We start from the raw sequence: 27,440 nt of genomic DNA on the forward strand, positions 1-27,440 counted from the left end.
ATTGTTCTTCCGAGGATGCGTCCCTTGTGCTGCTGCGCCAGCTGCCGGTGCACGCAGACAGGAAAGCATCCAAACTCCTGCGACAGATGCCGGCGTGCCCACGGGGAGGCCCGGCTCCACGCCTGCCTTCTCTCCGTGGTCCCCCACAGCTCTCCCTGTGCCCTGCAGAGAAGGGGCTATTAACACCGCTCTGCCGAGTGACTTCAGTTTTTCTGCCCGTTTGTCAGGACAAGGCTGTGAGCTTATTTCACCGGTGCTAAGATAACCACGCCAGCCGCGGCTGAATCCAGAAGGACTCCTTGGGGGCGGGAGGGGTGCTGCCTCCCATGTCCAGCCCCGAGTGACCGGCCCATGCCCTCTCCACCTGCTGCCCGTGGGCAGATGTGCCTGTCTGCAGGAGAGCTGTGACGGTGAGCCAGATGTGGGGCCGCCGGGCCACCCGGCTAGGACTTTGGGTCCAGGGGCCCATTGGGATTCCTGCACATTCAAAAGGGTGTCATAGTCAGCGTTTCTCTTGCTGCCTGCTGAGAAGACTTGGGGGTAACAAGTAAAACCTCAGGGCAGCAGCGAGGCGGGCACTTCGAAGGCTGTCAGGAGAGTTACTCAGGAGCAGCATCTGGCCTTTTAAAGGAACGTTGGTGGCTGCTCCTGCTCTCCGCATGGCCCTGGGGTCCCGTGTGTCTCCTGAACTTGGGGTTCCCCTCCAGTCAACAGGGACTCCATCTATGGGACTCAGGTGTGATTTTGAAAGTCACTTCATTTTTGTGCTTAGCAGTCAGAGAGGACTGCTTCCATCTTTACTGATCGCAAGATACGGAAAGAGACGCCCCTGGACTCAGAATGGGGTCCTGCAGGGGAGAGTCGACAAAGAGGAGCCCCCAGCCCAGACCCTGTCTTCCAAGGTGGAACCAGCCTTGAAGGCAGATTCTCGTTGCCGTGGACAGGCTTACTCAGGACGTCGCACCTGCAACCTGACATACATACCCAGATTTTAGAACTGCAGGTGTCTATGGCCTTTGGTCCTCTGTCTCCCTAAGCCAGTTACAGAATCACCTGGCGCCTGCACTGGACACGGGAAGGAGAGTCTGATGGGTGACCGTCCATCGGCCCGTGTGTCTTGGGAGCTCCTGGCCAGAAGCACCATCAGGAGGGTCTGAGTGTGGGATGAGGCCGTGCATGTCGGGATGCTCCACCGCCTGGCAGAATGAGGCAGGCATGGCGTATGTCTGTGTGGTTTCCACTTTGGGGAGCGGAGGCCATGACCTTGAGAACGAGAGGAGGCCCTTCCAGGCCGAGGCGCCCTCTGCTGGCCACTCCCCGCTGACCCACTGCTGCCTCCAGGAGGAGAAACGGTCCAGGGTCGGCCTGGCAGCCTTCGTCCTTCCCTGGGGTGATGACCGATGACCGCACGGGCGATTTCCTGTCTGTGCCACCGCGGGCGCCTCATTCCAGAGCCTAGCCGCAGGGCAGACGGAGTGTGGGCTGGTTTTCAGTTACTAATTAGGAAGTTCTGTGTTAGTTTTACTGTGGCCCAGAAGCATTGCTGGCAAACTGTCCTCATGAGGAGCTCCGTTCCTTTTAGGAAGCGCTGTGTCCATTGCCAAGGACAGCTGTGAAGTGTCGGAGGCCCGGCCTCTGCAGGCAGGGTGGCCGCGCTGTGCCCCTTGCACACCTGAGTCTCCAGGTCGTTCCTTTGCCTGACGAGCAACGGGTTTTGTTCTCTGCTGAGAACATGACTTGTTCCTGTGACATAATGGAGTAGTTTTCTGTTTTGTTGTGTTCTTCCTTCCCTTCCCGGCCCCCTTTCTTCACTTTGTGATCCGCTGGAACAGACACCTCTTGATTCTGAGCACAGGGCTCTGTGCGGGCTGGGGATGGGGTGTTAACTGTGGTGTGGCGAAGGGCCGCGTGCTTATTAGAATCAGCTGCTTGGTTGAACTGTGGAGCCCTGAGTCTGGCTTCTGCCCAGCACGACCCCCCACAGTCTGGACACTAAACCTCAGCTGCTGAAGGCGCCCCCGGCCAGCATGGCAGGTCAGCCTGGTCCCTTCTCCTCCTCTGGGGGAGGGAGCAGGCCCACCTGAACAGGACTGTTGTGAATCCCCCCAGAGGCCCTTTCGGGATTCCGCCTCCCCTTTTGCAGGCAGCTTGTGCCCTGAAGGGGGAAACCAGTTGCTTCAGGCCTCTGGGATGAAATGATTCTTTTTTATTTATTTGTTTTTATTTTTGGCTGCGTTGGGTCTTCGTTGCTGTGTGCGGGCTTTCTTTAGCTGCCATGAGCGGGGACCACTTCGTTGCGGTGCGTGGGCTTCTCATTACAGTGGCTTCTCGTTGCGGAGCACAGGTTCTAGGTGCACAGGCTTCAGTAATTGTGGCTCGTGGGCTCTAGAGCGCAGGCTCAGTAGTTGTGGCGCACGAACTTAGTTGCTTCGCGGCATGTGGGATCTTCCCGGACCAGGGCTCAAACCCGTGTCCCCTGCATTGGCAGGCGGATTCTTAACCACTGCGCCACCAGGGAAGCCCTGAAATGATTCTTTTTACACGTGTTTTTTCCCCAGATAGTTTTTTAGTTTCTGCCACGTTTGCCTAACAGGTAGAAAGTGGTTTTGTTAATGGAGAGAGTTTCCTAATAGGCTCCATTTTGGCCCAGTTCGGCGGCCATCCTTGTGCACCTCTCCCCGAGGACCCGCGGTGACTGTGCAGGTGAGCTGTTGGACCTGCTGGAGGATGAGATGGCTTGTGGGATGCAGGCATGTGGGAGGCAAGAGGGTCCAGCTTTGTGGGCTACACCTCTTTCTCACCTTCCTTTTGATAGGAATTTTCACTTCTGCAGCAAGAAGTTGACAGAATTGCAAATCAACCTCCCTCAGGCATTTTCCTTAAGCATCCCTCATCCTCCCCTTCCCCCTTGGCCTACAGCAAGGGGTTGGTTGCGCTTGGGCCGGATGGCTGTCCCCAGGCCTCAAACGGTGGGTTCGTGCTGCCACCTGGTGGTGATGGCCAGGCTTATGCAGGATGTCGCTCTTCTGCACCCAGTTAGGTGTAAATTGCATTTTGACGTATTTTTGTTACGAACACACATGAAAAATGACAGGTTTCTATACTACTTAACTGCTAATCATTGAACAGGAAAAAGTATAATTGCTTAGGCTCTGCCATTCGACTGGGAAATGTGATTACAATCCAGGGAAAACTGCCCAGTTGCCGTGCTGATTGCTGGTGCGGCCATGTGGAAACACCGCTCAGTTATCTGTGCCGTGCTTACAGGCCAGAATCCAATTGTGGACGTGGCCGAGGACAGCCGAGATAAGCCGAAGCTACCAAATGAGAAAGATGAGATGGAGCAGGCCCAGATTAAGGGCCCTGTGAATCTGCCCCCAAGGGAAGACGCCAAGGAGAAGCAGGAGGAGGCACAGCTGGATCGCCCTGGTCAAGGTGCTGTGACGGCCCGGGCGGGGGTTGGGGGGTGGTGTCCACGGGGGAGGGACCTCAGCTGGACATCAGCCACGTGGTTGGTCGGGAACGAACTCAGTTCACAGGCCTGGAGAGGGAAGGCCACCCTGGGAGGGAAGGCCAGGCCACCCCACCCACTCCCCCACCTCGGCCGTCTCCTTCCAGGAGTTGTGGTACCTCTGGGCGAGGCCCACCGCCATGAACCCCCAGTCCCTCACGACAAGGTGGTGGTGGACGAAGGTCAAGACCCAGAAGGACCGGAGAAGGAGCATCCGTCCAAACGTGTGGATGAAAGGGCCCTGGGGGGCAAGGGTCAGATGGTGCTACCACTGCTGGATTCAGAACGAGAGAGACCCAGACAGGACCAGGCTTTGGAGGCAGCGGGTGGTCTTCCTAAAGATCCCCAGAAGGTTCCAGAAGAAAATGGTCAGCCAGCCGTTGAGCCCCTGAAGGAGGACCTGGGGCTGGGCGACAGGGGTGCGCATCCAGGGCCCCAGGCAGTGCTCCCTGAGGGGCAGGACGTCCTGGTGGCAGGTGCAGGGGCCATAGCAGACGGTGCCCTGCTGCCCGGCCATGCCGTGGGGGCCATGGGCAAGCTGGTGGAGAAGAACGAGCACGGTGGGTGTGGGCTCCTTCCATGTGGGGCCTGGGAGAGGCTGCGGAGGGGGCAGAAGCTGACCACCCTCACTGCCTGTCTTTTCTCGCAAGATTGGCACGTGCGTGTGGCAGCCCTTCTGCCGCTGTCGGGGGCTTGGCAGCTATTCTCATCAATCTGTCACACACTTGTTTGCCAGGCCCGTAAACGTCAGGTGCTGAGCTAGTCCTGTGTGTCTGGGCACACACGGGGCTGCGGCGCAGGCCTGGCCGGGTGGGTGGTGCATTGTTAAGTGCCATCTCAGAGCTGCTGGGGACGGTCCCTGCGTGTTAACTGGCGAAGGTAGTTAACACCGGCTCCCTGCCGCCAGCCTATGACATGTTAAATATCTTTTATTACCTCCCTGGTACTCAGCGGGTTGAGTATACACTGCCACAGGGGAGGGAGGGGCGACGTGGAGGGTGATTTTAGGAAACATCTGCCTCCTTCTCTTGTCCCTTCTCTACGTTCTTCTGAGTTTCCTGCCAGCCTCCTGAGTTTTTGCCGTGTGTGCAGGTGGGAAGGCTCCCCTCCCGGAGGAGAAGCCAGGCCCAGGGGCAGTGCCGCAGGCAGAGCCTCGAGAGCAGAGGACCTTGGAGGGACAGGGCGGGGACCACGCCGGGGACCACGCAGGCAGCAAGCTGGAGGGTAAGGCCTTCACTTTCTCTCTGCATCCTCCGGGGGCCTGGAGACACCTGCCCCTTCCTTCCAGAAGCGGAGTGATGTAGGGAAGGAGCCACAGGTGCCCGTTGTCTTGGGGGCCTTTCCAGGGCCTCAGCCTCTACACTTGCCAGTTTCCTGCTGAGGAAAGATCTTAAATAGCTCCCGTGCCCACTAACAACCTTTTCTGCTCCTTTCTCACCTTCCTAGGAACGTTTTCTACCTCCTTTTCTCTCCCTTTTTTAAAAAAAAAACTCTCACTGTCACGTGACTTTCTGTTACCATTTGGATCTCATTTCAAAATAGATATGTTAATATTTCCAACAAGTCGGCCCAGTGTGGGGGCATTAGTGAGGGTGGGAGGGCTGGTGACTCACTGCTGTCTTAGCTCTCCCCCCAACCCTGTGGCAGCGGCTCCCACCCCTTCGTCTTAGCTGGGGCAGGGGTGGGGGAGGGGGGGACATTTGTGTCCACCTGCAGTGAAGACCCAGCACCTGTCCCAAAGCGAAAGCTCATCTTTTCTCTTCAGTGAACAAAACTTGCTCTGCATCCTCCTCCATACCTTCATGCCCATTTTGGGGTGCTCCCAGCTCTTGGCTTTTGACTACCCTCCTCGTGGGCCCACCTGGTTGGGCACTGCCCCTGCGCTAGAGGTGGTGGCGGCCGTCCCAGCGAATGATCACCCATCCTGGTTTCTGTGGTCCCCGCCCAATCTGAGTCGCTGCGGTGTCACCATATTTTGTAGCAGTGTCCACAGAACGGCCCCTGGGTGTTTCATTCTGTGCTCTGGGAGTCTTGATCTGTGCGTGGGGATGGCGGTACAGCAGACTTGCGTGGGTTCATGGGATGCTCGTGCCTTGCCGCCCCATGAGCTGCTTCCCAGCAGATCCTGCAGCCTCGGGATAGCTGGCCCAGAATACTGCACAGGGATGCCAGCCGAGCCTCTGCACACCAAGGCTAGGAAGGCAGAGCCAAGGGTCCTGGGGTTTCCTGCTGCTCAGGAGCCGTGGGAATTCCGCATGTTACTTGGTTTCAGTCTGTTTACTGGTCCCGGTCCTTATAATCTGTTATGTAAGCCTGTTTGATTCTTTGACTTTTTCTTTTCTGAAAAGAACTTTCATGGTTTCCTATTCTGCCTTTCTCCAAACGCCTCTCAATGGGACACGCACAGCTGAAATCAGAAAGATGGTGGCAGGTAGGAGTCGGGAGGAGCATCACAGTGAATGCGTCTGTGGGGGGTTTAAAGACGCGAGAGCAGATGGTGTGGGCCCCGCATCCAGTAGCGCCTCGCATGGGGCGCATGAGGCAGAGACCGGGAGCCACACACGGTCTGCCCCCCACCCTGGCTCAGCCACAGCCCCTCAGGTGGGGTCCCCCCGATGCCCCAGCCCACTCCCTTCTTGTACAGACACCCTGGTCCCTCTTAGCCCTGCTGGGGCTCCACTGCCAACCGTAGGACAGCCAGGTGCAGCCTGCGAGCGCCTGGGCTCCCCCAGAGACGGGGCGGGGCCTGTGTGTGACTTCCGCCATGTGCATGGCCTGGTATTAATGTGCTCTGCACGTATGTTAATATCCGTGCAGCTCTCATCCCATCCACAAGCCTGGTCCCCGTGGTCCTGGTGGGCCGGGCAGGAACCCAGAGCCACATGTGGGGCTCTGGCTGGGAGCTCAGTTTGTCACCTCCACTCTGCTTCACGTCTGTCCCATGTTGCTTCTGGCTGGACATGGCGCACTTCCCCCCTCCTCCAGCCTCAGTCCAGGGCTGGTCCTCCGAGGAGCCAGTGAGGCAGGGGGCCTGCTCCTCAGGAACCCTCCCTGGGGGCAGGCGGTATTGGCAGCACGTGGGACCATTAGGTGGTCATGAGCCACGGGCACCCAGGGTGACAGCATGGCCATGGCCAAGGGAGCTGGTCTAGAACCCTGTGGGATGGCACTGTGCACATCCCTTGTCTAAAGGGGGTGTGCGGAGCCACGAGCCAATCTACGGAACATGGGCTTTCTCAGGCAGGCATCTTGGTCACCTTAGGGTGTCTGGATGTGTGCCTGGTGGGGAGCAGGGGGCTGGAGCGCCTGGGCTGGCCAAGGGGCCTGTCCTCCCTGTGGTCGGCCTCAGCATGTTCTTCGTGGGCCTGCCCGCCTGTACGTCCTGGCACCGGCCTCTGCAGGGGAGAAGCCATGGCAGTCCCTGACAGAAGGCCAAGCCCACTCTCTTCTGGCGGGTCACAGATTGCCGTTGGGGAGGACAAGTCAGCACATGTGCATGTGCCCGGCACTCAGGGCCCTCGCTGGGGTGTTAGCTCTCACCACTCACAAAATGTTCTTCTTTCTTTGGATTTGAGCTTTTACATCTGACAACCTGTACAGTTACATCATCTTTCAAAGCTTCCTGTCTAAAGACAGGAAGCTGTGTTGTAAAAGTTACTTAAACCCAGATTGCTGGCTGTAAAGAACTGACCCAGCGCTGAGGTGTTTGTAGTGCAGTGGGAGCTCTCCGCACCCAAGGTGTCCAGCCTTGGGGCCTCCTCTTGGTCCACAGTCTGTGGGGGGGCCCTCCTACACACACCTGCTGCAGCCGGCCTGCCCCTAGCTCACCTGGCGCTCCTCCCGTGCCAGCTGCAGCCATCTTCCTGGGGGAGGTGGGGCCGGTGGGGGCACTGTCACAGCCCCCATCTCACTGAGGTCCCAGCTCTTGTCTCTGCTGAAGAGGAAGATGGGTCTATTTGTTTTTAAAATTCACACCTTGGAGGAAGTTTTCTTAAAGCACCGATGTTCTTTCTTAGAGTAGTTCATAGTTCACGTCACCCAGCCCAGATCACCATCATTGTGGTTATGGCGCGTGACCTCTCTCTTGGCTCTCATAACCCCTGAGCCACTGTGGGAGTGAAGCAGTAGGAAGGGTGTCTGGTCGCTGGAGAGAGGCGATGGCTGTGCCCCAGGGTGGCCTGGGCGCCAGCTCAGCCAGGTGGAGAGAAGCGCCCGGGGATGGTGTCCCGGGGGTGGTGTCCCGGGGAGGGGCCCACAGGCCGCCTTGGCATTGCTGCATGCGTCATGTCACCCTCGGCCCAGCAGAGCGCCTTTGCAGCCTTCAGGCTCTGACTGCGTGTGTTTTCCGAACTCCAGAAGCTGGCCGGGCGGAGATGCTGGACCATGCCGTTCTGTTGCAAGTGATTAAGGAACAGCAGGTGCAGCAGAAGCGCCTCCTGGACCAGCAGGAGAAGCTGCTTGCAGTGATCGAAGAGCAGCATAAGGAGATCCACCAGCAGAGGCAGGACGGCGAGGACGGCAAGTCCGGGGGAGGCGGCAGGGGGAGGGGGCCGGGCCTGCAGGGCAGGGGACAGTTGCTGCATCTGCTCGGGGAAGAGGGGTTGTCACTTAGTGCACGAACGCCAGAGTCTCCGGGGGTCTCTGCGCGGTTGGGTCTGTGGCTCCATGCCTAGAGTCCTGCTGGGCAAATTTAAGCCGTGGTTTGTATTCCTTGATTGCTGGCCAGCTGGGTTCTTTTAGTCCCTGCATTGGTAGCTTCTGTTCATTTCTGTGGCTAAACCGGTGACTGACTTCATTTGCAGCGGACGTGCAGCCTGAGCTGGGGGTGGCCGGGCCCAGAGGTAAGGAGCAGGAGGCCCACGCCGTGGGGATGGCAGAGCATCCCCCACCACAGCCTTTGGGAGCTGTGCTCGGTGCTCCTGGGCGTCCCCCCGCTCCTCCCCAGGGGCACAGCCAACACTCTGTGGAGAAGCCCGAGGGGGCCTTGGGTAGAGCCCCGGCTGCGCCTCCTGGCGGCGCTGACCTGCAGCCCCGGGCAGCCCAGGCTGAGCCGAGGGAAGGCCGGCGGGGCGCTGTGCCCGAGGCCGTGGACGCTGGCGTGCAGGAGCGGGTCCCTGTGCTGGACCCCGCCAGGGCACCCGGGAGCCCCGAGCAGCACGGCGCTGGAGACGTCCCCCGGCAGAGTCGGAATGTTTTTGGTGGAGGCTCCCACGAAAGGAAGAAGTCTGGAAAGGAGGAGGCAGCCACTGGCACAGACGCTCAGGAGGCAGATGTGCTGGGGGCGGGAGCAGCAGTTGGGGCCCCTCAGGTAAAGTCCCAGCAAGCAAGCCAAGACCGGGCACCCGGAGGCCTGTCCAGCAGGTCGGGGGGAGCAGCCCCTCGGGCCCAAGCCGTGTTACATCAGCCGGAACAACAGGCTGTCTCTGCCGGAGGGCAGGGCGGGCAGCAGGGCGGTCATGAGGAGGCAAGGAAGGAGCACGTGCCCGCTCCCAGGGAGGACGCCGCCATCCAAGAGCCCGAGCAGAGGCCGGACCCTGAGCTCGGGCCCAAAGCAGCCATGCTGGGAGATCAGAAGCCAGACAATGCCAAACCCAACCGGGACCTGAAAGTCCAGGCCGGCTCTGACCTTCGGAGGAGACGGCGGGACGTGGCTCCTCGTGCAGAGGCCGGGCCAGCCCCAGAGGACAGGGCCATCGTCAGCTTCAGCCCCCTGCCTGACGTGCAGGTCAGCGACCTCCGCAGCGCGCTGGAGGCCCGGCTGCGCCAGGCCGCGGGGGGCGCCCTGCGAGTGGTCCCAGGCCGACAGATCAAACAGCTGCTCGGGGCCCTGGACGAGCCCTGAGCCCCGTTAAGGCCACAGTGCTCCCTGTCAGCCGGCCAACCTGGACCACGGTGGGTGTGAAGTCCTGGAAGTCAGGCCCAGGGTGGAGTCTGACAGCTCTCCAGCTGCACCCTGCTTCCAAACCAGCTTTGCCGTCCCTCTCTCCTTACACTTCCCGGTGACTCAGCTCCCTGAGGCCACCGGGAGAAAAAGTGGCCTCAAGGAGAAATAGCCGCTCGCTGAGACCCAGGAAACGTGACTGGCCGCCGGCCACACAGCTATTGTTACCCCGAACTTTCTTTATTGATGTTGTCTGTGAGTGTCATACAAAACCTAAGGAAATGCTTCTGCCTTCACCCTTCTTCACAGCAAATGCTGCTTCAAGTCTCAGAGGCTGGGCAGGCCTGTGAGTCCAACTGCTTCTGCCCTAGAGCTCTGCTCTGCATACTCTGGTCTCCCAGTCGAGTGGTTGTGAGATTTAAAAAGTAAAACACACCACTGACGTCTGGTTAGTGCGGTTGGTGTGGAGGTGAATCACCCAGAGAACCCCGTACCACAGACATAAGCCATGACCGTCAAACCCCACAGTGACACGTGCTCGGAGCCTCAGCTGGGTGCCAGACCCCCAGGTGTCGGGGGTGGGAGTACACAGCCAGCAGAGGCTGCTTCTCACTTCTTCCGGGGCAGCTTCTCCCGAGTCTGCACCTCTGGCACCTGCTCATCTGTTGAGAGGGTTGTGGTGTTTCGTGCTGTACTTTGTTCTCAAGTGGCAGAAAGGCCGATGGTCACGCCCGACCCCTGAGGCTGGTCAGCAGGTGACCCGGCAAGTATGCCAGGCCGTCCCGCTGCAAGCCCGGGGCCTTCACCTGCTTTGTGCTGTGTGTGCCTCGCTGCCCTCTGGGGGTAGGGGCAGCTCCAGACCCTGCCCCGAGGGGTCCATGAGTGGGCCACTTGCTGACCACCGGCCAGGGGTGCCCAGGGCATGTGGCAGCTCCAGCCTCGGCCTCAGGTCACACTCTTCCCCTGCGCCTTCTGAAATTTCTGTGTCATCTTGAAGACTAGAAATGAGTAATAAAAGGAGTGGAATCTTCTGGAGGCCAAGCTGATTCCCCATGAACCCCGGGCACTGCTCACATAGAGGGAAGCTCTGTGAAAGGGGGCCGGGTCTCAGTGCTTCCCACCCTCCATTAACTAAAAGCAATTCCAAACAAACCGTGCTCAGTGGAAGTTTCCCTCAGGTTGAACTCCATTTGTTAAGGTCCTGCAGTGGGACTTTGTTTCCAGCTCTCTCTACCTGAATGTCTTACTTTGACCCAGTGTTCGTGTCCTCTGGAGGTCACACCACCCTCCTGCTCTTTCTGCCAAGATAACTTCTTCCCTAGAGCAGGGCGGCCCGAGCCTAGGGTGAGAGCAGCAGCGCAGGGCCTCTTGCTGCAGCCTGCCATCCCCACACACCCTGACACTCAGGGTCCTCTGTCCCAGTTAACGCTTGTTCCCTCCTCCTGGCTTTCAGCTCCACTTCCCTCCCCAGTTGGCAGCCCCTTGGGAAAGGAACCCGAATCTTCCCCAGAATCTGGGCAGACCTCTGGGTGGGGTCACCATTACCAGTAATGCAGGGAGCTAGGAAGGGCCCCAGCACAGTGCTTTGCTTTCTGACCACAGACCACTCCTCCATCTGGGTCCCATGGCTGGCAGGTATGGCCAGGGGTCCCAGCCAGAGCAGCACATTGGGCCACCAGTGGGCGACCTTCTGTGCAGGCAGCTACACTTGGCGGACACGGGGCCATGCTGGCCTGGGTGACTGGGACAGCACCCTGTCCATGCTCCTGTTCGAGAGCAGGGCCACTGCGTCCAGACCAGGGTAGGAATAAGCCAAGGCCGAGGCTGTATACTGCCTCCACTGGTGCAGCTGAGCTCTCGGTCTAAGGTCAAGACAGGTGGAGAGTACAGAGCCACATGGGGTGACTTCTTCATGGTGACGCAGCTGCAGAAGCAGCAGAGATCATCTTTCCTGCATCCTGACACAACTTGGTTGAATTCCCTTCAATAAGTACAGTCTTGAAGACAGGTTGAGTTTGGGGAGGCGAGCCGGGGAGACCTGCAAGGTGACTTCAGTGTGTGGTGAGCGGCCTGGCCCTGTCAGTGGACCACATCCGCAGCCCTAGGCTTGAGACGTGAGGTGGCGGCTTCATCTGCCTCCAAGAACTGGAGTCTGAAGGGATGGCAGGAGAGAGCACTCGGCGGCACAGTTCTGGAAGGGGCCAGAGCACCCGTGCCCAGCAGAGATGCCGGAACCCCTAGCCAGCAGGCTGTCAAAGGTCACGAAGGATCAGGAAGAGAAGGCCATCCTCAGGCCGGAAGCACGTGCTGAGCAGACGCTAGGTCCGGGTGGACGCCGAAGTGGGGAGGCCCGCTCCTCCCCACAGCTTTCAGCCTATCTGTGGGTTCGTCACCCCCGGCAGGGATGGGGGTCGTGTCACGGTGTCCAGTCCTGAATTCCAGAGTTGACTATGACACGTGACTGCCCAGCGGGACAGTTTCTAACAGCCCTGAAGCCCTTGAACGGCGTGTGGCTCCCCTCCGAGGCCGCCCTGGGAACTGCATTTCACTGGGATGATGTCTCAAGAGATGAGGGGTTTCACCACCTGGGGGAAAGTCGGGCTGATTCTGGAGGAGCGTTTACAAGAGGAAACAGCTCCAGGACTCAGGGCGAGGGTGCCCTGGCACGAGGCTCTGGGACGCCGTGGCCTGGATGGAGCCAGAGGACAGTGTGACCTCCACACCCCGGGGAGGGGGCTCTGGGAGCACAGTCCCCACGCGCCCAGCAGGCGGTGCTCAGGACCTTGGAATCTTCAGGCCGTGGCACCAGGGTCCTGTCAGGTCTCCCTGGACTGTGCATGTGTATGTTGGGAGGGGAGCTGCTGCGGCCTAACCTTAATCTCAGGATGACAGGTGGAACCAGAGCCAGCAGGAGCCTGGCAGGGATGGGCTTGGGCTTGGACTCCAGAGCCTGCAGAAGGGTGGATAGGAGACCCCACGGGGAGGGTCTCACTACTGGGTTCCTAAACCGGACCCTCCCTCGACTCATGCCTTAGTCTGGAAGAGCAACCCCTGCCTTTTTTCCTCTCCAAGTCTGAAAAAACCATCAGTATCAGATTCCTACAGCGGTTACCTTTCCCTCGTGGTGTCGCTCTTCTCTCTTTGGTCCGTGCTGTAAATTGGTAGTCACTTCTAGAGGCCTCGCTAGACTCAGACGACACGCCTTTGGTGAGAATTCCTTAAAAAATGAGACTCGGGCTTCCCTGGTGGTGCAGTGGTTGAGAGTCCGCCTGCCGATGCAGGGGACGCGGGTTCGTGCCCCAGTCTGGGAGGATCCCACATGCCGCAGAGCGGCTGGGCCCGTGAGCCATGGCCGCTGGGCCTGCGCGTCCGGAGCCTGTGCTCCGCAACGGGAGAGGCCACAGCAGTGAGAGGCCCGCGTACCACAAAAAAAAAAAAAAGAGAGAGACTCGAGAGGCAGGGTGTTCTATGGCCCACACGCTCACCCTGCAGACGACAAAACAGATCTTACAGCATCTGATCTGGTCTTTATTGTGGGTTCACTTCATCTTATTCTCCTCTGAATCCTTAAGTGAGCAAAGTTGGAAAACCCATTCCCCTCTGCCCGCACTTGCCTAACGTGTTTCCGGTCCTTTTAGCCTCAAGAGCTTTTGAGGTTTTAGACAGTTGCCCCTCGGGGCCATCAGTACCACACACCCGGGGACGTGGAGTGGAGCTCGCAGTCCTTCCTAATGGCCTCCTGTCAGGGTCTTCTTGGCCTGGAAGAGAAAGTTCTTTGTCTGAATGTGTTGTTTTCAAGTTAGACGTGGCTCTAAAGTAAGAAAACTACCACACCAAATGCCATCTTCTGGCAAATAACTTACAAAGAGCCTGGCCATGGATGTGCAGCAGGGGGCCCCTGGGGCTGGGTCTCTGCTCCCACCTCCACAGGCCACAGAGCTCAACCTGCTCTGTGGCCTCAAAGCCACGCCCACCTGTGCCAGGCACTGTGCACCAACGAGTTACGTTTAGTTTTCCCCCTGTAGCGGAAACTCTGAGGTCAGAGATGCTGAAACACTTGCCCAGGGACAGGGCTCCCAGGGACGGAGCTGGAAGTGGCACCCAGAGCCCTCTGCCTCCTCGTTCAGCCCCGTGGAGTCTCAGGGTCCAGGCAGAGTGGGCAAAAATGCGTTCACCGGCTTGTGTTCTTAGGTGAGAAACCCCCAAGTTCCCTGTTCTGAGCTTCCAGTGCCCAGGGTCTGCAGTTAGGTCACCCTCAGTGGAAAATGGCACGAGAGGCAGCGACATGCTCCTGGGGGCAGGACGACGTGACAGAGGCAAAGGAGCGTAAGGAATCACAGATGACCAGATACCTGTAATGGGTGATTCCTGACTAACCACAGGCGGTAGAGAAAAGCCTAGCGTGGCCAGAAGTGTGTGATCTTTATCTCATGTGTGAATCCTTCCAACCAGTGACCACAGAATGAAGGTTTGTCCCCTCCCCGAGGGAACACTCTAAGTAAAGCAGGGAAGCTGCCAAGAGGCAGGAAGCAAGTCCAAGGGACACATGCAGCTTGGGTGAAGGGCACATGTCAGATCAGAGGTTGGTGACAAGGGCTGAGGCCACACATCCCACCCACAACGATGGCAAGGAAGGTGCAAGGAGTTCTCTGAGCCCTCCAGGAAATGAGGGATAGCCCACGCATTCTCAGCCATCCTGGAACATCAGGAAACTGCCTTGGATTCCCTAAATTCTGCCAGGCTGACCCAACTGCCCCTTCTTGGGTCCAGTTCTCGAGATCAGCAGTTCTGGCAAACAGAGCTGACCACTGGCATCGTCGCCCACCCCAGACCCACTGGGCCAGGGGCACCCAAGGCCATGACACCAGCTCAAAACCGTGTGTTAAAGCCTCATTACAGGCGGTCTCCACACCCTCCTCTTGAGAGACTGGAACTCCCATCTCGGTTCCCCAGAGAGCTCCTCTCCCTCAGTCAGTGTGGGTCTCTTCCAACCCTACTTCCTCCCCATCTTTTATAATAAATGCATCAACACAACACCATAAATCTTTACTTGGGCACGGTGTCTATTTTCACTGGCATAGCATTTGATCAGATGAGGATCAGAAAACGCCACAGCTCAGAAACAGAAACCACCTGTTACAGAAGGGTTAGAGGCAGAACTGAGTCCGGAGCCAAGGAACACACTGTTGTCACCACAGCCCGCTTCTCCGCCAGTGAGAACCAACCAGCGCGGCTGGGTGGGGGACTTCTCAGCCTCTGTAACCTTGGTCATGACAACAAACCTAAAATACACTCGTTTTTTCTCCTTTCACCCTCTGTGAAATGGGGTAGTCGAAAGGAAGGGGGGGGTCGGGGTGCCCGGTTGCAACTGCCCACGCACAGCACACACGTGGGGTCCTAAACACCAGAGAAACTAGGACAGCAGGGGCCGGGGCCCCCCACCAGCAACAGTCCCGCAAAGGGTTACAAGGCACTGGCGGGTACACGTTGAGAGCGGTGCTCCCCCAACCTGACAGACACTGGCACGCGCGCTCCATGGCGGCGGGGGTCGCGCCGGCTGATGGAGAGTGTGCCGCGTCTGAAGCACTTGCTGGCGCCCAGCACCGCACCCAGAAGGAAAGGAAGCCGGAGGGCCCGCGCAAGCACGTGGGTGCCAGCCTCCCAGGGTCCGTTCCCCGGGCGGGGCCGGCGCCCACCTACCGCGGCAACGAAGCAGCTCCGTAAGGCCTCGAACTCCTGCGCGCACAGATCCTTCCTCAAGCGGCCGCCCGGGGCCATGGACGCCTGCACGCACCTGCCGTAGGCCGCGGCCTGGGGGCGGGACGGGGACGGGCGAGGGTCGCGGCGGCACCCACGCCCGCCGGTCACCCGGGCAGACCCCGCCGCCGCTCCCCAGTCACCACCACCCCGCCAGCCCGCACTCCGCCCCGCGCGGCCCCTCCTGCCCCGCCTGACGACTCCGCACCTCGGCCCCACAGGCCGCCAGGCGATCGGGGAAGGCGCGGAGGCGGCTTCGCACGCGACCCCACACCGCTCCGTTCCCCGACATGAGCAGCTCTTCCGGGCACCCGTGGGCGCCGCCATCTTAGGTCCAGCCTCTTCCGGCACCCAACAGCTTAATAGGCCGGAGCTTCCGCCCACAACGTTTCTTGCGCTTTGTCATTGGCCAGGCTTCAGCCCTCGCCTCCGCCTCTTCTCCGGAACCGCTCCTGGTGTTCCAGAGCCTTGCAATTGGCTCGCGGTTTTGTCTGTCTTTGTCCTTGGACTTTGGATTGGTTCACGTGCAAATTGTTTCCCGAAGTCAGCCGCAGGGCCCGCCTCACGCGAGTGATTGGCCAGTGGGGTCAGACCCGCGCAGTTATTGGAAGGGGCTCGGGCCTGGCGGGAGCTGGGCGGGGCCGGAAGCTGACCGGCACCATGGCGGCCACGGTGCCGCTGCGGGACCGCCTGAGCTTCCTGCACCGGGTGAGTGCGGGGGGCCCCGGCCCCGCTGCGCGCCGCCTCCTGGTCTGCCCCCGGCCCGAGCCGGCCGCCTCCCTGGCTCCGCTCGACCCTCGCGGCGTCCCCGCGCCGGGCTCTCCGGCTGCTCCTGAGCTCGGCGTCCCCTCTGTCGTCCCCCGGCCCTCCCACTTATTCTCTCTACTCCTTTCCACCCCCTTCCGTCCCCTCCTACACCCCAGACCCCTCCTCCTCTCCCCTCCTACTCTTCGGCCCCTCCCAAAGCTGGGGGTCCCCACAGCACGTACGTCGAGGGGGCAGGTCAGGCCACCCGTGTGTCAGGTCCACTGGGGACAGTGAGACCCCCTTGAACAAAATCCAAGTTGGAGAAGAGAGCTGTGGGACACCAGTTTTTGTTTTCTTACCCAACTTAAAGTATCAATAACCTTACAGAAAAGGAAACATAGTGACCCCAAATTCTGTCTAAGGTAAACACAACCAGACACTGGTCCGGGAAACAGGGGAAAACCTTTTATTCAGTGGTTCAGGCAGTGGGGGAAGCCCTGAGCTCCACTCCAAATTGTGCAGAGAGGACTGAGAGTTTTCAGGACAGAAGGAGGAAAGGGTGGAGCTCAAGTGAAAAATTATAGGCAGTTGGGCAGTGTCCACGGGATACCGGCTGCTGTGCTGATAGCTGGTGGTTACAGAAGCTAGGATCCCGTCGTCCAGTAGCGACTGGGAGACAGCCCCTGTCCTTCCTGGTGGTTACATTTAGAGGAGTGGCCTTCAGGCCCTTAAGAAAGACACCCCCGACTTGTAGGAGTTCCGTGTTCACAATTGTAGGTCCTTCTTAGAAAATGCTTCTGAAATGACCTTGAACCAGTAAATTCTCCTTGCACCTCGAGCTTCCTCAGGCAGGCGGTGGGGATGGGGGTGGGGGGATTCCCGGTTCACCCTCGTGCTGCCAGAAGCACAGTCAGTTTTCTTTGAGCAGAGATTTCGCTATGTGCCAAGCATTCTACGGTTCTGCAGACCTTGCCAGCTCCCCTTTGGGTCTTGGTGGACAAATAGCTAAAGAGTGTGTACACACACAGCCTCGTGCGACATTCAGGTAGACCGTATCTGTGGCCAGCACCTCCCGGAGTGCACCCGAAGTCTGTCTACACTGAGGCTCATGCCCCCCAGATGTTCAATGATGTGGAACGGGTGTTTCTGGGTTTTATCCCTATAAGCGCTACATCTTTGTGCTGAGTCAGCTCTTAATGTAAAGTCGTTTCTGTTAACGGGTAAACGTGAGACACACAACTAAGTTGGTTGTTCTTGCTTTGGGTTGTTTCCGTGGAGTCCCTTCATAGAAGTGGAGCTGTGGGTTGGTCAGGCTGAATGGTTATGTCACTTTGCTGATTTGTGTTCTGGAAAAATGTAATCTTCCCAGTGCCCTGCGTGGGAAGTGGGAAGGGGGCTGACCCCAAGGGCTTTTTTTTTTTTTTGCCAGTCAGTAAGTAGGTAAACTAAAGGCGGTTTTAAGTTGTGCGGCTGTAAGCATAGGGGTCTGGGGGCCATGCCGAATCCTGACCCAGAGGGCCCGTCACCATGGAGACCACCACCCATTTCCTCTTCCCAGGCGTTCATGCTGACCTCCACAAGGGAGGCTCCTGCAGGCTCCCTGTGGCCAGTAGGACCATAACTGCCCTCTCTGGGTCCCCTCACCCTGTGGCATGCCAACAACGAGATGTGTGGAGACTGGTGCCCCGAGAACGAGGGCTCCTGTGGCCCATCTCAGGAATGGGTGGCCCCTTTGGTGGCCAGGGGCCCCCTGTGTGCATGGCCACTCACTGTGGTCAGGGCTCTCCCTCCCTTTCAGCTCCCGATTCTCCTGAAGGGAACGTCGGATGATGACGTCCCGTGTCCAGGCTACCTGTTTGAGGAGATCGCCAGTATCCTTCCTTGTGGACACATGTGGGGGCCCTGGAGCAGGGTTCCTGGGCTTCTACCCTGAGCGGGCCACGGCTCCTTTACCATAGTAGCCAGGTGTGAGCAGGCTCTGAAAGCCGCACTACTGATGATATGAGGCTCAGGAAACCCTAGAAGCCTGATGCTCCTGAAACCAGGGCTGGGGTGGGTGCCTGTTGGGGGGACACACTGAGGAGCGTGTGGCAGGACGGCCTGGCTTCTCTCCCAGGCCAGCGGCCTTGTGCGGCCCAGGGTCAGCTCGCCCCTTCCCTAACCGAGCACCTCCCAGAGATCTCCCACGAGTCCCTGGGAAGCAGCCGGTGCCTCCTGGAGTACCTGCTGAGCCGTCTGCAGAGCGGCTCTGGCCGCGTGAAGCTCAAGGTGAGTCCGTGAGCTGCTCCACACACTTTCCTGGGGGTTAGTTTAGGGCCCAGTCCTGTCCCCGGTGGTGAGGCTGGAGGGGAGGGGTGAGCCGGGGGCGCAGTGGCTGTGTCAGGAGGGGTGCCATTCTTTGGGCCCAGCTCTGCCCCACGTGCCTGCTCCCCCAGGTACTGAAGATCCTGCTGCACCTGTGTGGTCATGGCTCCTCGTCCTTCCTGCTCATCCTTAAGCGCAACCCCGCCTTCATCCAGGAAGCCGCAGGTACAGCGCCGGCACAACCCAATGGAGGTGCAGGGAGGAGGGTGGCCAGGGCAGGTCTTGGCCAAATCCCATAACCCGGGCCCCCGCTCCCCCACCCCTTACTCATGCTCCCACCCTGTGCTCCGTCCACCCTGTCCTCTGCTGCCAGCACCTCTGTGCCGGACCCTTCCCTCCTCCCCACAGGGCCAGGCCAGCTCAGCTGGGGGCTCCTCCAAGCCCTCCCTGCGCTTAGCCCCCTGCTCCTCCCCTGTGTTCACTGCACTGTACAGAACGACTGGTGTCTGTCCGTGAGCCCTGCCAGGCCCTTGCGGCCTGGACCTTTCCTGTCCTTGTGCCCTGCACACGGTGGGCGCTCAGCAAGTGTCTGCACTGCCATCCCTGCCACGGGCTCTCTCTTCTCCCCAGGGCTGCTCCTCAGGGCCCTAGTAAGCCTTCCGCTGTTGGAAGGGCTGTGGGAGGACGGGACTGGTGAGGCCGTCAGGAGAGGTGGGGCTCTGGCCTGTCGTGGTCCAGGCGACAGGTGGGTCTGGGGTGGAGCCCCATCACTCACCCACCCCCAGGCCGGAGGTGTCCGTGCGTCTCTCATCTCTTGTTAACAAGGACTTGTGGGGACATGGCCTGAGATCTTCTCCTCAGGTGGGGCAAACTGAACAGGAAGGCCTTGGTGTTCAGGCAAGAACCCACCCTGCCAAGCTGTTCCTGAGAGGGCAATGCCATGGAGGGGACTGAGTCCCTTGGCCACTGCTTGCTTGCAGGAGACCCTCAGCAGTTAGCGAGTGAGTCCCACCCGCCAGGTGCTGGGACTTATCCCACCCACACCCCAAATCCACTGTCCCCCCTTTACTGCAGGCAGGACTGAGGCCAGGGTGGGGCTGGGCTGCCCGTGGGCCCTGGGCCACTATGCCAGCGCCTTGGAGACAGGGAATGGCCTTGAAGCGGGCACAGACCATGACTCAGCAGATGCCCAGAGGCATCCAGGGGGCTGGAGGTGCACTTGTCACGGCTTAGCTCCCCAGAGCTTGTGCACTGAAGCAGCACGGCTGGTTCATACTCACCAGCCAGCTGGTCAGAATGGGCCTGTCCCGCTGGGCAGCTCATGTGACCATGGCTGCTGCCAGATGTCACCTCTATCCTGGTCTCCAAAGAGGGCAGATGAAGCTGAACAGGGACAGCAGACCGTGGTTTTCTGTTGGCACCAAAATCTCTTGAGCTCTGAGCACTGCCCCCAGAGGACGGGTGCCCAGATAGGCCTGCATAGGCTGTGAGAAGAGATGGTGCTGGGAGCAGGAAGGTACACAGACAGGACGGCCCTATTTTGGGGGCCAGGCGGGGGTCCCCTGCAATTCGAGGCTCGGGCCCCACAGGGAGGGTGGGAGCTGTGGCACGACAGCAGGGAGGTGTCCGCTCTACCTGGTTGCAGGGCCGTTGTCTGCACCCCCTGGGGCTGGCCTGCCAGGGTGGAGACAGCACCAGATGGGTGAAAAGTGAGATGTGTCTGGACAGAGGAAACAGAGAGGCCCTGCTCTTCCTCTCAGCTCTGAAAGGATGAGGTGGAGCCAGGCATAAGGGTGTCCTCCAGCTAGTGCAAGGGCCCTGCGGCAGGGAGAGCCCGCGAGTGGTTTAATGAGATTTAAGCTCGTTTGATTCACCACATCTGAAGTTTTATGAGCAGGAGACTTTTCAGACGTGGTAGGGAACTTGAGTTTTATCATCTGTGAGCCCCTGGAAGCTCTAAGTGTTTTGAATTGGACAAGAGCCCCCTCTGGTTGCCTCTGGGTGGAGAAGGGGTTGAGGGGAGGCAGTTAGGCCACGGGTGCAGGAGCTCAGGCCGGGGGGCGGCAGTGCGGTCAGGGAGTGATGCAGCCCATGATGTTCTGGAGGTTGGATTGCAGCCTCGCCGCTGTGGGTGTGGGCCAGGGGGAGCCGAGGGGTTGTGAGGGCATAGCCACCTCAGGCCTGGGGACGGTGGTGCATCTGTGCTTTAGGAAGCCCCCAGGGACTTGGGGGGTGGTGCTGAGCAGGGGCTTCATGGGGGGCTGGGCGGGGCCGAGGCTCACCACCTGTGTCGGGGGTGGGCTTTGAGGCTGGGCCCCTCGGGGTGGTTGGCATAGCCCAGCTCAGCTCTGCTCCCCTCTGCCTCCGTCCCGCAGTTTTCACGGGACCCCCGGATCCTCTCCACGGGAACAGCTTGTACCAGAAGGTGCGGGCAGCCGCCCAGGTGAGCCCAGGACCCAGGTCTCTCCCTGCTTTTCCCACCCGGGACTCTGGTTCCACTCCTGCTGCGGGACGGGAGCCCCTGTGTGTGGCCCTCAGAGGAGAAGGGGACAGGGGTGCAGAGCAGAGGGGTGGGCGGGAGGACAGCGGCGTGTGGCTGTGCTGAATGTCCTCTGCCTCTGCCTAGGACTTGGGGGCTGCCTTGTTCTCGGACGCCTTGTCACCTCTGCCCCCTTCCCAGCCACCCAGGGCCCTGCCTCCAGCAGGTATGCAAGTACGTCCAGCCCCATCACCAGGTTCCACTCTGCGGGGGCTCACGGCCTCTCCTCCCCTGAGTATCCGGGACTGAGGGTGGGGGTCCCCGCCGCTGCTGACGTGGGCCTCCCCACAGGCATGGGCTCCCAGTCCAGGCCCCAGAGCTCCCTACAGGGCTTCGGCTACAGCAAGGAACGGGGCCACACAGGTGAGTGCTGTGGGGATGAGGGGCCGGGCGAGGGGTGGGCGGGGCCTGTGCGCCCCCCGACTGACTTCCCTCCCACCCTGGGGCGGCAGGGCAGGTGCAGCCGGCTCTGTTTAACCGACAGGTGAGAAGCCAGGCTGAGGGTCAGCCTTGCACTCGGGCCCCCAGCGCTGGCTCCTTCAAGGAGCCAGGGGCGGAGGGTGGTAGTCCCGGCTGTGACAGAGGTGATTTAGAGCAGGCCCGGTGCTGGCCCTGCTTGCTGGGAGAGCCTGAGGCCCCAGCAGGGCCACGTGAGCCTCTCATGGGCTCTGGGCCGTGTCGAGCTGTTGTGCTGACTGTGTGGTCACGGCTCCCAGTTCCCTGGCACTTCTAATTCCTAAGGTGGGTCTGCCTCAGAGGCCCCACCTGTTCCTAATTTGGGGGTGGCCGCCGGATCACCCTCCGTGGGGCACTCGTGGGAAGGCCCTCCAGCCCTGGGCGTGAGCACTCCTTAAGCGGCCACGGAGATTGTGGTTCTCAGGACAAGCACCTTAGGTGGTCCCCTGCTCCGAGGCGGGGACCCAGGGGGCCCAGCGGCACAGCTTTGCTGTAAGCTGCCAAGCGTCCAGGTTCCACGGGGCCAGGGTGCACTGAAGTGAATTCACCACAGAAGCTTCCGGAAGGGCCCTGTCCCTCCACACGGTCTCTGCTCTGTGACTGCAGCTTGTGTCCTGCTCCCAAGTCCTGGGTGGGGAGCAGGCAGAGGTACCTCATCCTGGGAAAACGGGGCAGCACTGAGAGGGGCTGCGCCGTCTCCTCTCCGTCTCTGATGCAGGCTCTGCGGGCGAAGCCTTCCTGTCCACCATCCAGAAGGCCGCAGAGGTGGTGGCCAGCGCCATGCGCCCTGGGCCTGAGAGCCCCAGCTCCCAGAGATCCCTTCTGCGAGGTGACGCCTACCAGCCGGCTGTGACACCTTCAGCTGGCCTCGGCCCTCCAACCCCCAGGAACCCTCTCCCCACAGCCGGCCCAGGTGCCCGAGGTATCCAGCGAGACTCCTCCCCTGGAGGGGTCTGGCTTCCCCCTCCCAGGGCCCTGGGCTTCCTGTCACCTGTTCGGGCCAGGCCGGAGCTGATGGGGGAGGAGGAAGAAAGCAGCCCACCCATGGTGGGAGGGGGTACGAGCCACACCCTGCTGGTCCCACGACATCTCTCAGAGCCAGCATGCTCCATTGGCCACGTGGGAACCCCCACAGAGCCAGCCGCCCACACGACTCGAGTTCCCTGGGGCCTCTGCGGTGGCTGCCTTGTCCCCGCACTGTCTGACATCTCTGTCAGTCTGCTCTGGGTGGGAACTTGGGTGGTAAGGCCCCACGAGAAGGCGGGGTCCGCCCAGGATCCCAGCTGCTCAGACACAGAAGCAGGACTTGAGCTGGGACGGGAGCCCAGCCCCAGCTCTTGTGCGTTCACCCAGCGCGTTCAAGCGGCTGTGCAGCCCATCAGGGCCCAGGGACAACAGGGAAGCCCCCCACAGGGGCCAGGCTCTGTGGCACGTGTGTTCTAGTGGTGAGCTGTAAGAAAGGAAGGAGGAGCATCTGTCTGTGATCTCCGCCTTTCCCAGAAGCTGCTGTCACGTTTGTCTGGCTCGAAGGAAGAATGTCAGGGCTCACTGGGATTTGAGAGCTGCTGCTGGGCGCTGCCCCACTGCCCCAGCCCGCTGCCCTGCGTGTCCTGCCTCCCGCCTGGCCTGTGGTGCCTGGCACTGCTTCCTGCATCTTCCAGGCCGGGCGTGTCCCGTGCGGGACCCCCCACCCTGGCCCTGAGTCAGAATGTGCCCCATTCTGCCCCGTCTCCTCTCGCCTGGTGTTTCCTGGAGCTGGAGCCCAGGCGGCCACCCTGTCCACATCTCGGGACCCAGCCCCCAGGCCCTTCCCTGGGTCTCCCCATCCAGGGCTCCTGGAAGATGGACATGGGGCCAGTCTGAGGCCCACAAGGGTCTTACCCTTGGTCACTGTTTCTTCCAGCCATGAGACACCAGCCTGGGCAGGCCGGAGGCGGCTGGGATGAGCTGGACAGCAGCCCAAACTCTCAGGATTCTTCCCAGGAAAATGACGACCTGGGCAAGGCCTCGGACTCAGGTAGTCCGTCGGGCAGTGACAGCCCCTCAGGGGCCAGCCGGGCACCCAGCGACCTGGCAGAAAGGTGAGCCAGCACCCCAGGGCACCCCTCCCTGCCCTGCTCCAGGGTCCTACCCCGATGGGGGAGACTTGACCCGGAAAGGTTTCACCCCTCCTGGCATGGGTGGAGTCCACTCTCTTTCCTGACCTGCGTGCCCCCGACAGGGTCGAGGCCGTGACCCTGAGTGACTGCCAGCAGGAGCTGAGCCTGGTCCGGGCCGTGACACGGGGGCCACATTGCTTCCTGAGCCGAGAGGAGGTGCAGCACTTCGTCAAAGAGTGAGCCCCTGACCCACTGCAGGCCCCCCAGCCCTGCGCACCCCCCGCCCCTCACCCTGGCTCTGCACACCGCCCCCCTCTTGCTCTGCTGGCCCAGCCCCATTGCCCGGTGCCCCCTTCGTGCAGGTGTGGACTCCTCAACTGTGAGGCCGTGCTGGAGCTGCTCATCCGCCACCTGGGCGCAAGCAGCGAGCGTGTGCAGATGGTGAGGGGGGAGCGGGGGTGGCGGTGGGTGGGGGGAGTGAGCACGGGATTCTGGGGACCGCCCAGCTCGGCTGAGGGCCGAGAGGAGGGAGGGAGCTGGTCAGACAGCCTTCCCTGGGGGTGGACCCTGCTGACATCAAGCCCGCCCCGCAGAGAGCCCTGGGTGCCATCGCCTCCCTCGGGTGCACCGACCTGCTCTCCCAGGAGCGAGTCCTGCTCCTTGCCCGGCCTCGGCTGCAGGAGCTCAGTGTGGGCAGCCCTGGACCCGTGACCAACAAGGCCACCAAGGTGGGCAGCCTCTGGGACCCAGAGAAGCGGGCACAGGACGCCTCGGCAGCCCCACACCGTCTTCCCCACCCTCCACTGCCTTCCCTAGACCCGCCCCTCCTGTCCTTGCTGGACAGGAGGGACAGGTCATGCCCTTAGGACAGCGGTCGGGGGCCTGGCCTCTCCCCGTTCCTGGGACCCCCACGCTCCCCCGCCCTTCTGCCCAGCAGCTCTGCCCTTCGGGCAACTCGCTCTCCCTCATGGCTCGTCTCCTGTGGGAAGCTCTCCTCGAATGCTTGGATGCATCTATCCCTCTGTTCTGCACTCTGGGTCACAGCTCATGGGTCTGAGCTCTGCTCCCAGATCCCCAGCTCCAGGAGGACAGAAATGGTTCCGTTCATCTGAGTCCTCTTTCCACTGATGAATGTGGGGAGGCCACCCGGAATCTTCGCTGGGGGCCCCTCGGCAGCAGCCAGGCCCCGGCCCCTCCGCCCGCTGTTAGCCTCCTTCGGCGTCTGGTTTCTTCTGTGGTGGCTGAAGATTCCGATCCTTGGTCACCTGTCCCTAAACTGCCCTTCAAAGCACTAGTGAACCTGCCACACACAAAACACGTTGTGGGCATGTCACGGTGGTGTTTCTAAAACCTGGGAAGGACCCAGGAGTCCGGCAGGTGGGAACGATCGGGGGTTTAGACATGTCTGTTCTCTCCGCGTGTGTGTCAGGTGCTTGTGTGGCACCTGACCGGGGGGCTTTTCCCGCTCTGGCAGGTCACACGGCAGCTTGATGCCAGGAAAGTGTCCATTTGTGTGACAGCGGGTGGGGAGCAGCAGCGCTGCAGTTGGGGGAATGACACGAGAACAGTTGTGAGCGGCTAGCAGCCCTGCCCCCTGCTCTGGGCAGCGGCATTGAGGAGGGAACCGGGAGGGCCATGTCCTCTGAGATTCCTGGAGGAGCACAGGAGCCCTCACTGATTCCCCTCTTCTTACCTCGTTCAGATCCTGAGACACTTTGAAGCCTCCTGCCGACAGTGGCCCCCTGCCCGGAGGCCCCCAGCTGAGCCTGGCCCCGCAGTTGCCCGTGTGGGCCCATCAGACCTGCTGACCGACACCCTGCCTTTCACCGGGGGCCAGGCTTTCCTGCAGCCTCTGAGTTCAGCTCTGTTTTCGCCCAAGAGCACCGCTTCCCCATCGGGACTGCAGCCCGGCCCTGTGCCCCCGACTTCCCTGGACGGCTGTCCCCTTCCAGCCCGTGCGGATGCCAGGGAGGCCAAGACTAGACTGGCAGGTTCCAGAGAGCAGGGGGCTGGATCTGAGCGGGGCTCGTTCGGCACAAACACTGCAAAGAGAGGGCCAGAGCTTGACCCGGGCCCCGGGGATAGCTGTGGCTCCTTGTTTGCTGGCATGGAACTGGTGGCCTGTCCCCGCCTGGTGGGGGCCGGGACTGCTGCAGAAGAGCCCCTCCCAGCCTGCCAGGCTCCCTGGACGTCGTCACAGAGGGTGGCATCAAAAGAGCCTTCTGGCTCTGAGCCATCAGCGTTCGCATTCTTAAACTCATGATCTTGTCAGCCTGGGCCACTTGCAGAGTCTCTGTGTCCCCCAGCCCCTCACCCCTAGGACTCTGTGACTTTGTGCTGTCCCCATGTGCCCAGAGCCTCTGTGTCCCAGCAAAGAGTGGCTCCCCTCAGGTGTCTGCAGTCGGCCTCGCCCTCCTCTGGCCTCCTCCCCTCACCCACTGAGGCCTTGGTGCGGGCAGCCACCCAGCCAGGTAAGCTCAGAGTGGACAGCCCGCCCAGTGACGAGAACAGCCACCAGTAAAACACAGATAATATTTCAGGAGTCCACGAACCAGCCAGAGCCAGGCCGGCACTGCTGGAAGGGTCATCCTTGCCCGTGGGGGCTACTCCCCAACCTTGTCCCTGAGGTGGCTTCCCCATTTTTCTGCTGGGGGGCAGGACCCCCCCAGCCCACCCCGTGGGTGTGATGGCCGAGGAGCAGCCCCCCAAGCAGCCCGCAGGACACACGGGGAGGGCGGGACGGGCACAGAATGAGGAGCCAAGTGCTTGCTGAGACTGGCAGCCGGCGGGCCCTGGGCTGCCGGGTCCCCCACCTCACAGCCATCTGGCCTGGCCGGATGAGCATACCACCCGCTTTTCCCAGTTGCCAAAGGGATCCTAAGGGAGGACAGTGGGGTGGGTGGTATGGCGTAGCCTACCTGGAGGGTGTGGGCGGGAAGGCCTGCTGACCGAGCTCAGAGACCAGACGCCCCTTGGAACTGTCCTCAGTCCCCAGGGTCCTCACGGGCACACAGAGAGGGGCACCAGGGGGAGACAGACAGGCCCTGTCTGCAGGCTGAGCCCAGGCCTGGCCCCCAGCCAAGCTTCTGCTGTTTCCAGACGACAGGCCTGAGAGGAGGACCGCAGGGCCACCTCAGTCATTCCCCCTTGCCCACACTGTCTCCTTGGCCAGAGACTGGCCATTTGGACTTGAATTCCTATAGCAGCAGGCAGGCACAGGGCCTCACAAATGCTGACCGTGGGGTCCCCTGGGGAAACCCCTGCCTGCCTGGCCCTCAGAAACAAGGATTTTTGGGTGGATTTGGAATCACTGCTTGGGTCTTTGAGCTCAGATCCCTCTCTCAGCGGGGGTAGGGGGTGTGTCCTAAGCAGTGTCACACCTTCTCGTCCAGCAGGACGGGGTCCTTTCCAGCACTGGGTCCCTGTGTGACCTATGTCAGCTCCCCCCTGCCGTGACCACTGCCTGCAGACTGTACGGCCACCTCAGAGCAATGGCTGTGGTCCCTCTTGGAAGAACTGGGGTTGACCTGGGGTCACACCTCCTACATAAACACTGCTGTTCACACAAAGCTGCACTGTTTGCTTTTTTTAAATTTTTCCATCTTTGTGTGTGTGTGTGTGTGTGTGTGAAAATGGCCCTGAGGGGCACACAGAGGGACTTCTAAAAGCAGGGACAGGTATTTCTTCCTTAAATGTTTGGTAAGACTCCCTAGTGGAAGTATCTTGTCCTGTAATTTTCTGAATTGAAGGTTTTTAACTATGAAGTTCAATTTCTTAAGTAGATTTAGGATGATTTGGGTTATCTATTGCTTCATAGGCGAGCTTAAGTAATTTTTTTTTTTAATTTATTTTTGGCTGTGTTGGTCTTCGTTGCTGAATGCGGGCTTTCCCCAGTTGCAGTGGGCGGGGGCCACTCCTTGTTGCGGTGCGCGGGCCTGTCACTGCAGTGGCCTCTCGTGGAGCACTGGCTGTAGGCGTGCAGGCTTCAGTAGTTGTGGCACGTGAGCTCAGTAGTTGTGGCTCGTGGGCTCTAGAGCTCAGGCTCGGTAGTTGTGGCGCATGGGCTTAGCTGCTCCGTGGCATATGGGATCCTCCTGGACCAGGGCTCAAACCTGTGTCCCCTGCGTTGGCAGGCGGATTCTTAAC

General features: G+C 60.5%; 3 protein-coding genes across 9 annotated transcripts in view; 2 read left to right on the forward strand and 1 right to left on the reverse strand.

Moving 5' to 3' along the window:
* The window catches only part of SLC38A10 (solute carrier family 38 member 10), a 44,895-nt gene extending 32,055 nt beyond the window's left edge, over positions 1–12,840 (forward strand). For 6 of the 7 annotated variants that reach the window (XM_022589346.2, XM_089901557.1, XM_022589348.2 and 3 more), the window contains 5 exons: positions 3,268–3,435; positions 3,619–4,071; positions 4,604–4,735; positions 7,868–8,029; positions 8,314–12,840. In XM_022589346.2, coding sequence (XP_022445054.1) covers positions 3,268–3,435; positions 3,619–4,071; positions 4,604–4,735; positions 7,868–8,029; positions 8,314–9,353 — 1,955 coding nt within the window. In that variant the 3' untranslated portion in view covers positions 9,354–12,840. The remainder of the gene's footprint in view (positions 1–3,267; positions 3,436–3,618; positions 4,072–4,603; positions 4,736–7,867; positions 8,030–8,313) is intronic. The other variant, XM_089901558.1, reaches the window with a different exon arrangement.
* A 59-nt stretch (positions 12,841–12,899) lies between these two features.
* On the reverse strand, positions 12,900–15,492 carry NDUFAF8 (NADH:ubiquinone oxidoreductase complex assembly factor 8). The gene is made up of 3 exons (XM_022589358.3): positions 15,358–15,492; positions 15,093–15,203; positions 12,900–13,150 (listed from the first exon to the last, which is right to left on the reverse strand). Exons 1-3 carry the CDS (start codon positions 15,439–15,441, stop codon positions 13,121–13,123), a joined length of 225 nt encoding a protein of 74 aa, XP_022445066.1. The 5' UTR covers positions 15,442–15,492; the 3' UTR covers positions 12,900–13,120.
* A 75-nt stretch (positions 15,493–15,567) lies between these two features.
* TEPSIN (TEPSIN adaptor related protein complex 4 accessory protein) lies at positions 15,568–26,863 on the forward strand. The gene is given in 15 exon segments (XM_089901562.1): positions 15,568–15,857; positions 17,695–17,767; positions 18,073–18,164; positions 18,332–18,425; positions 18,831–18,868; positions 18,870–18,945; positions 20,576–20,643; positions 20,827–20,905; positions 21,031–21,102; positions 21,914–22,117; positions 23,099–23,276; positions 23,417–23,530; positions 23,657–23,735; positions 23,888–24,022; positions 24,997–26,863. Coding segments are annotated over 15 exon segments (1,911 nt in total). The 5' UTR covers positions 15,568–15,809; the 3' UTR covers positions 25,558–26,863.
* The last annotated feature ends 577 nt before the right edge of the window (positions 26,864–27,440 follow it).

This window comes from Delphinapterus leucas, chromosome 19, assembly GCF_059928025.1.
Source record: "Delphinapterus leucas isolate spDelLeu-1000000601 "Yukka" chromosome 19, BTC_Dleu_Yukka2, whole genome shotgun sequence".
In the NCBI taxonomy this organism is placed as follows: domain Eukaryota; kingdom Metazoa; phylum Chordata; class Mammalia; order Artiodactyla; family Monodontidae; genus Delphinapterus; species Delphinapterus leucas.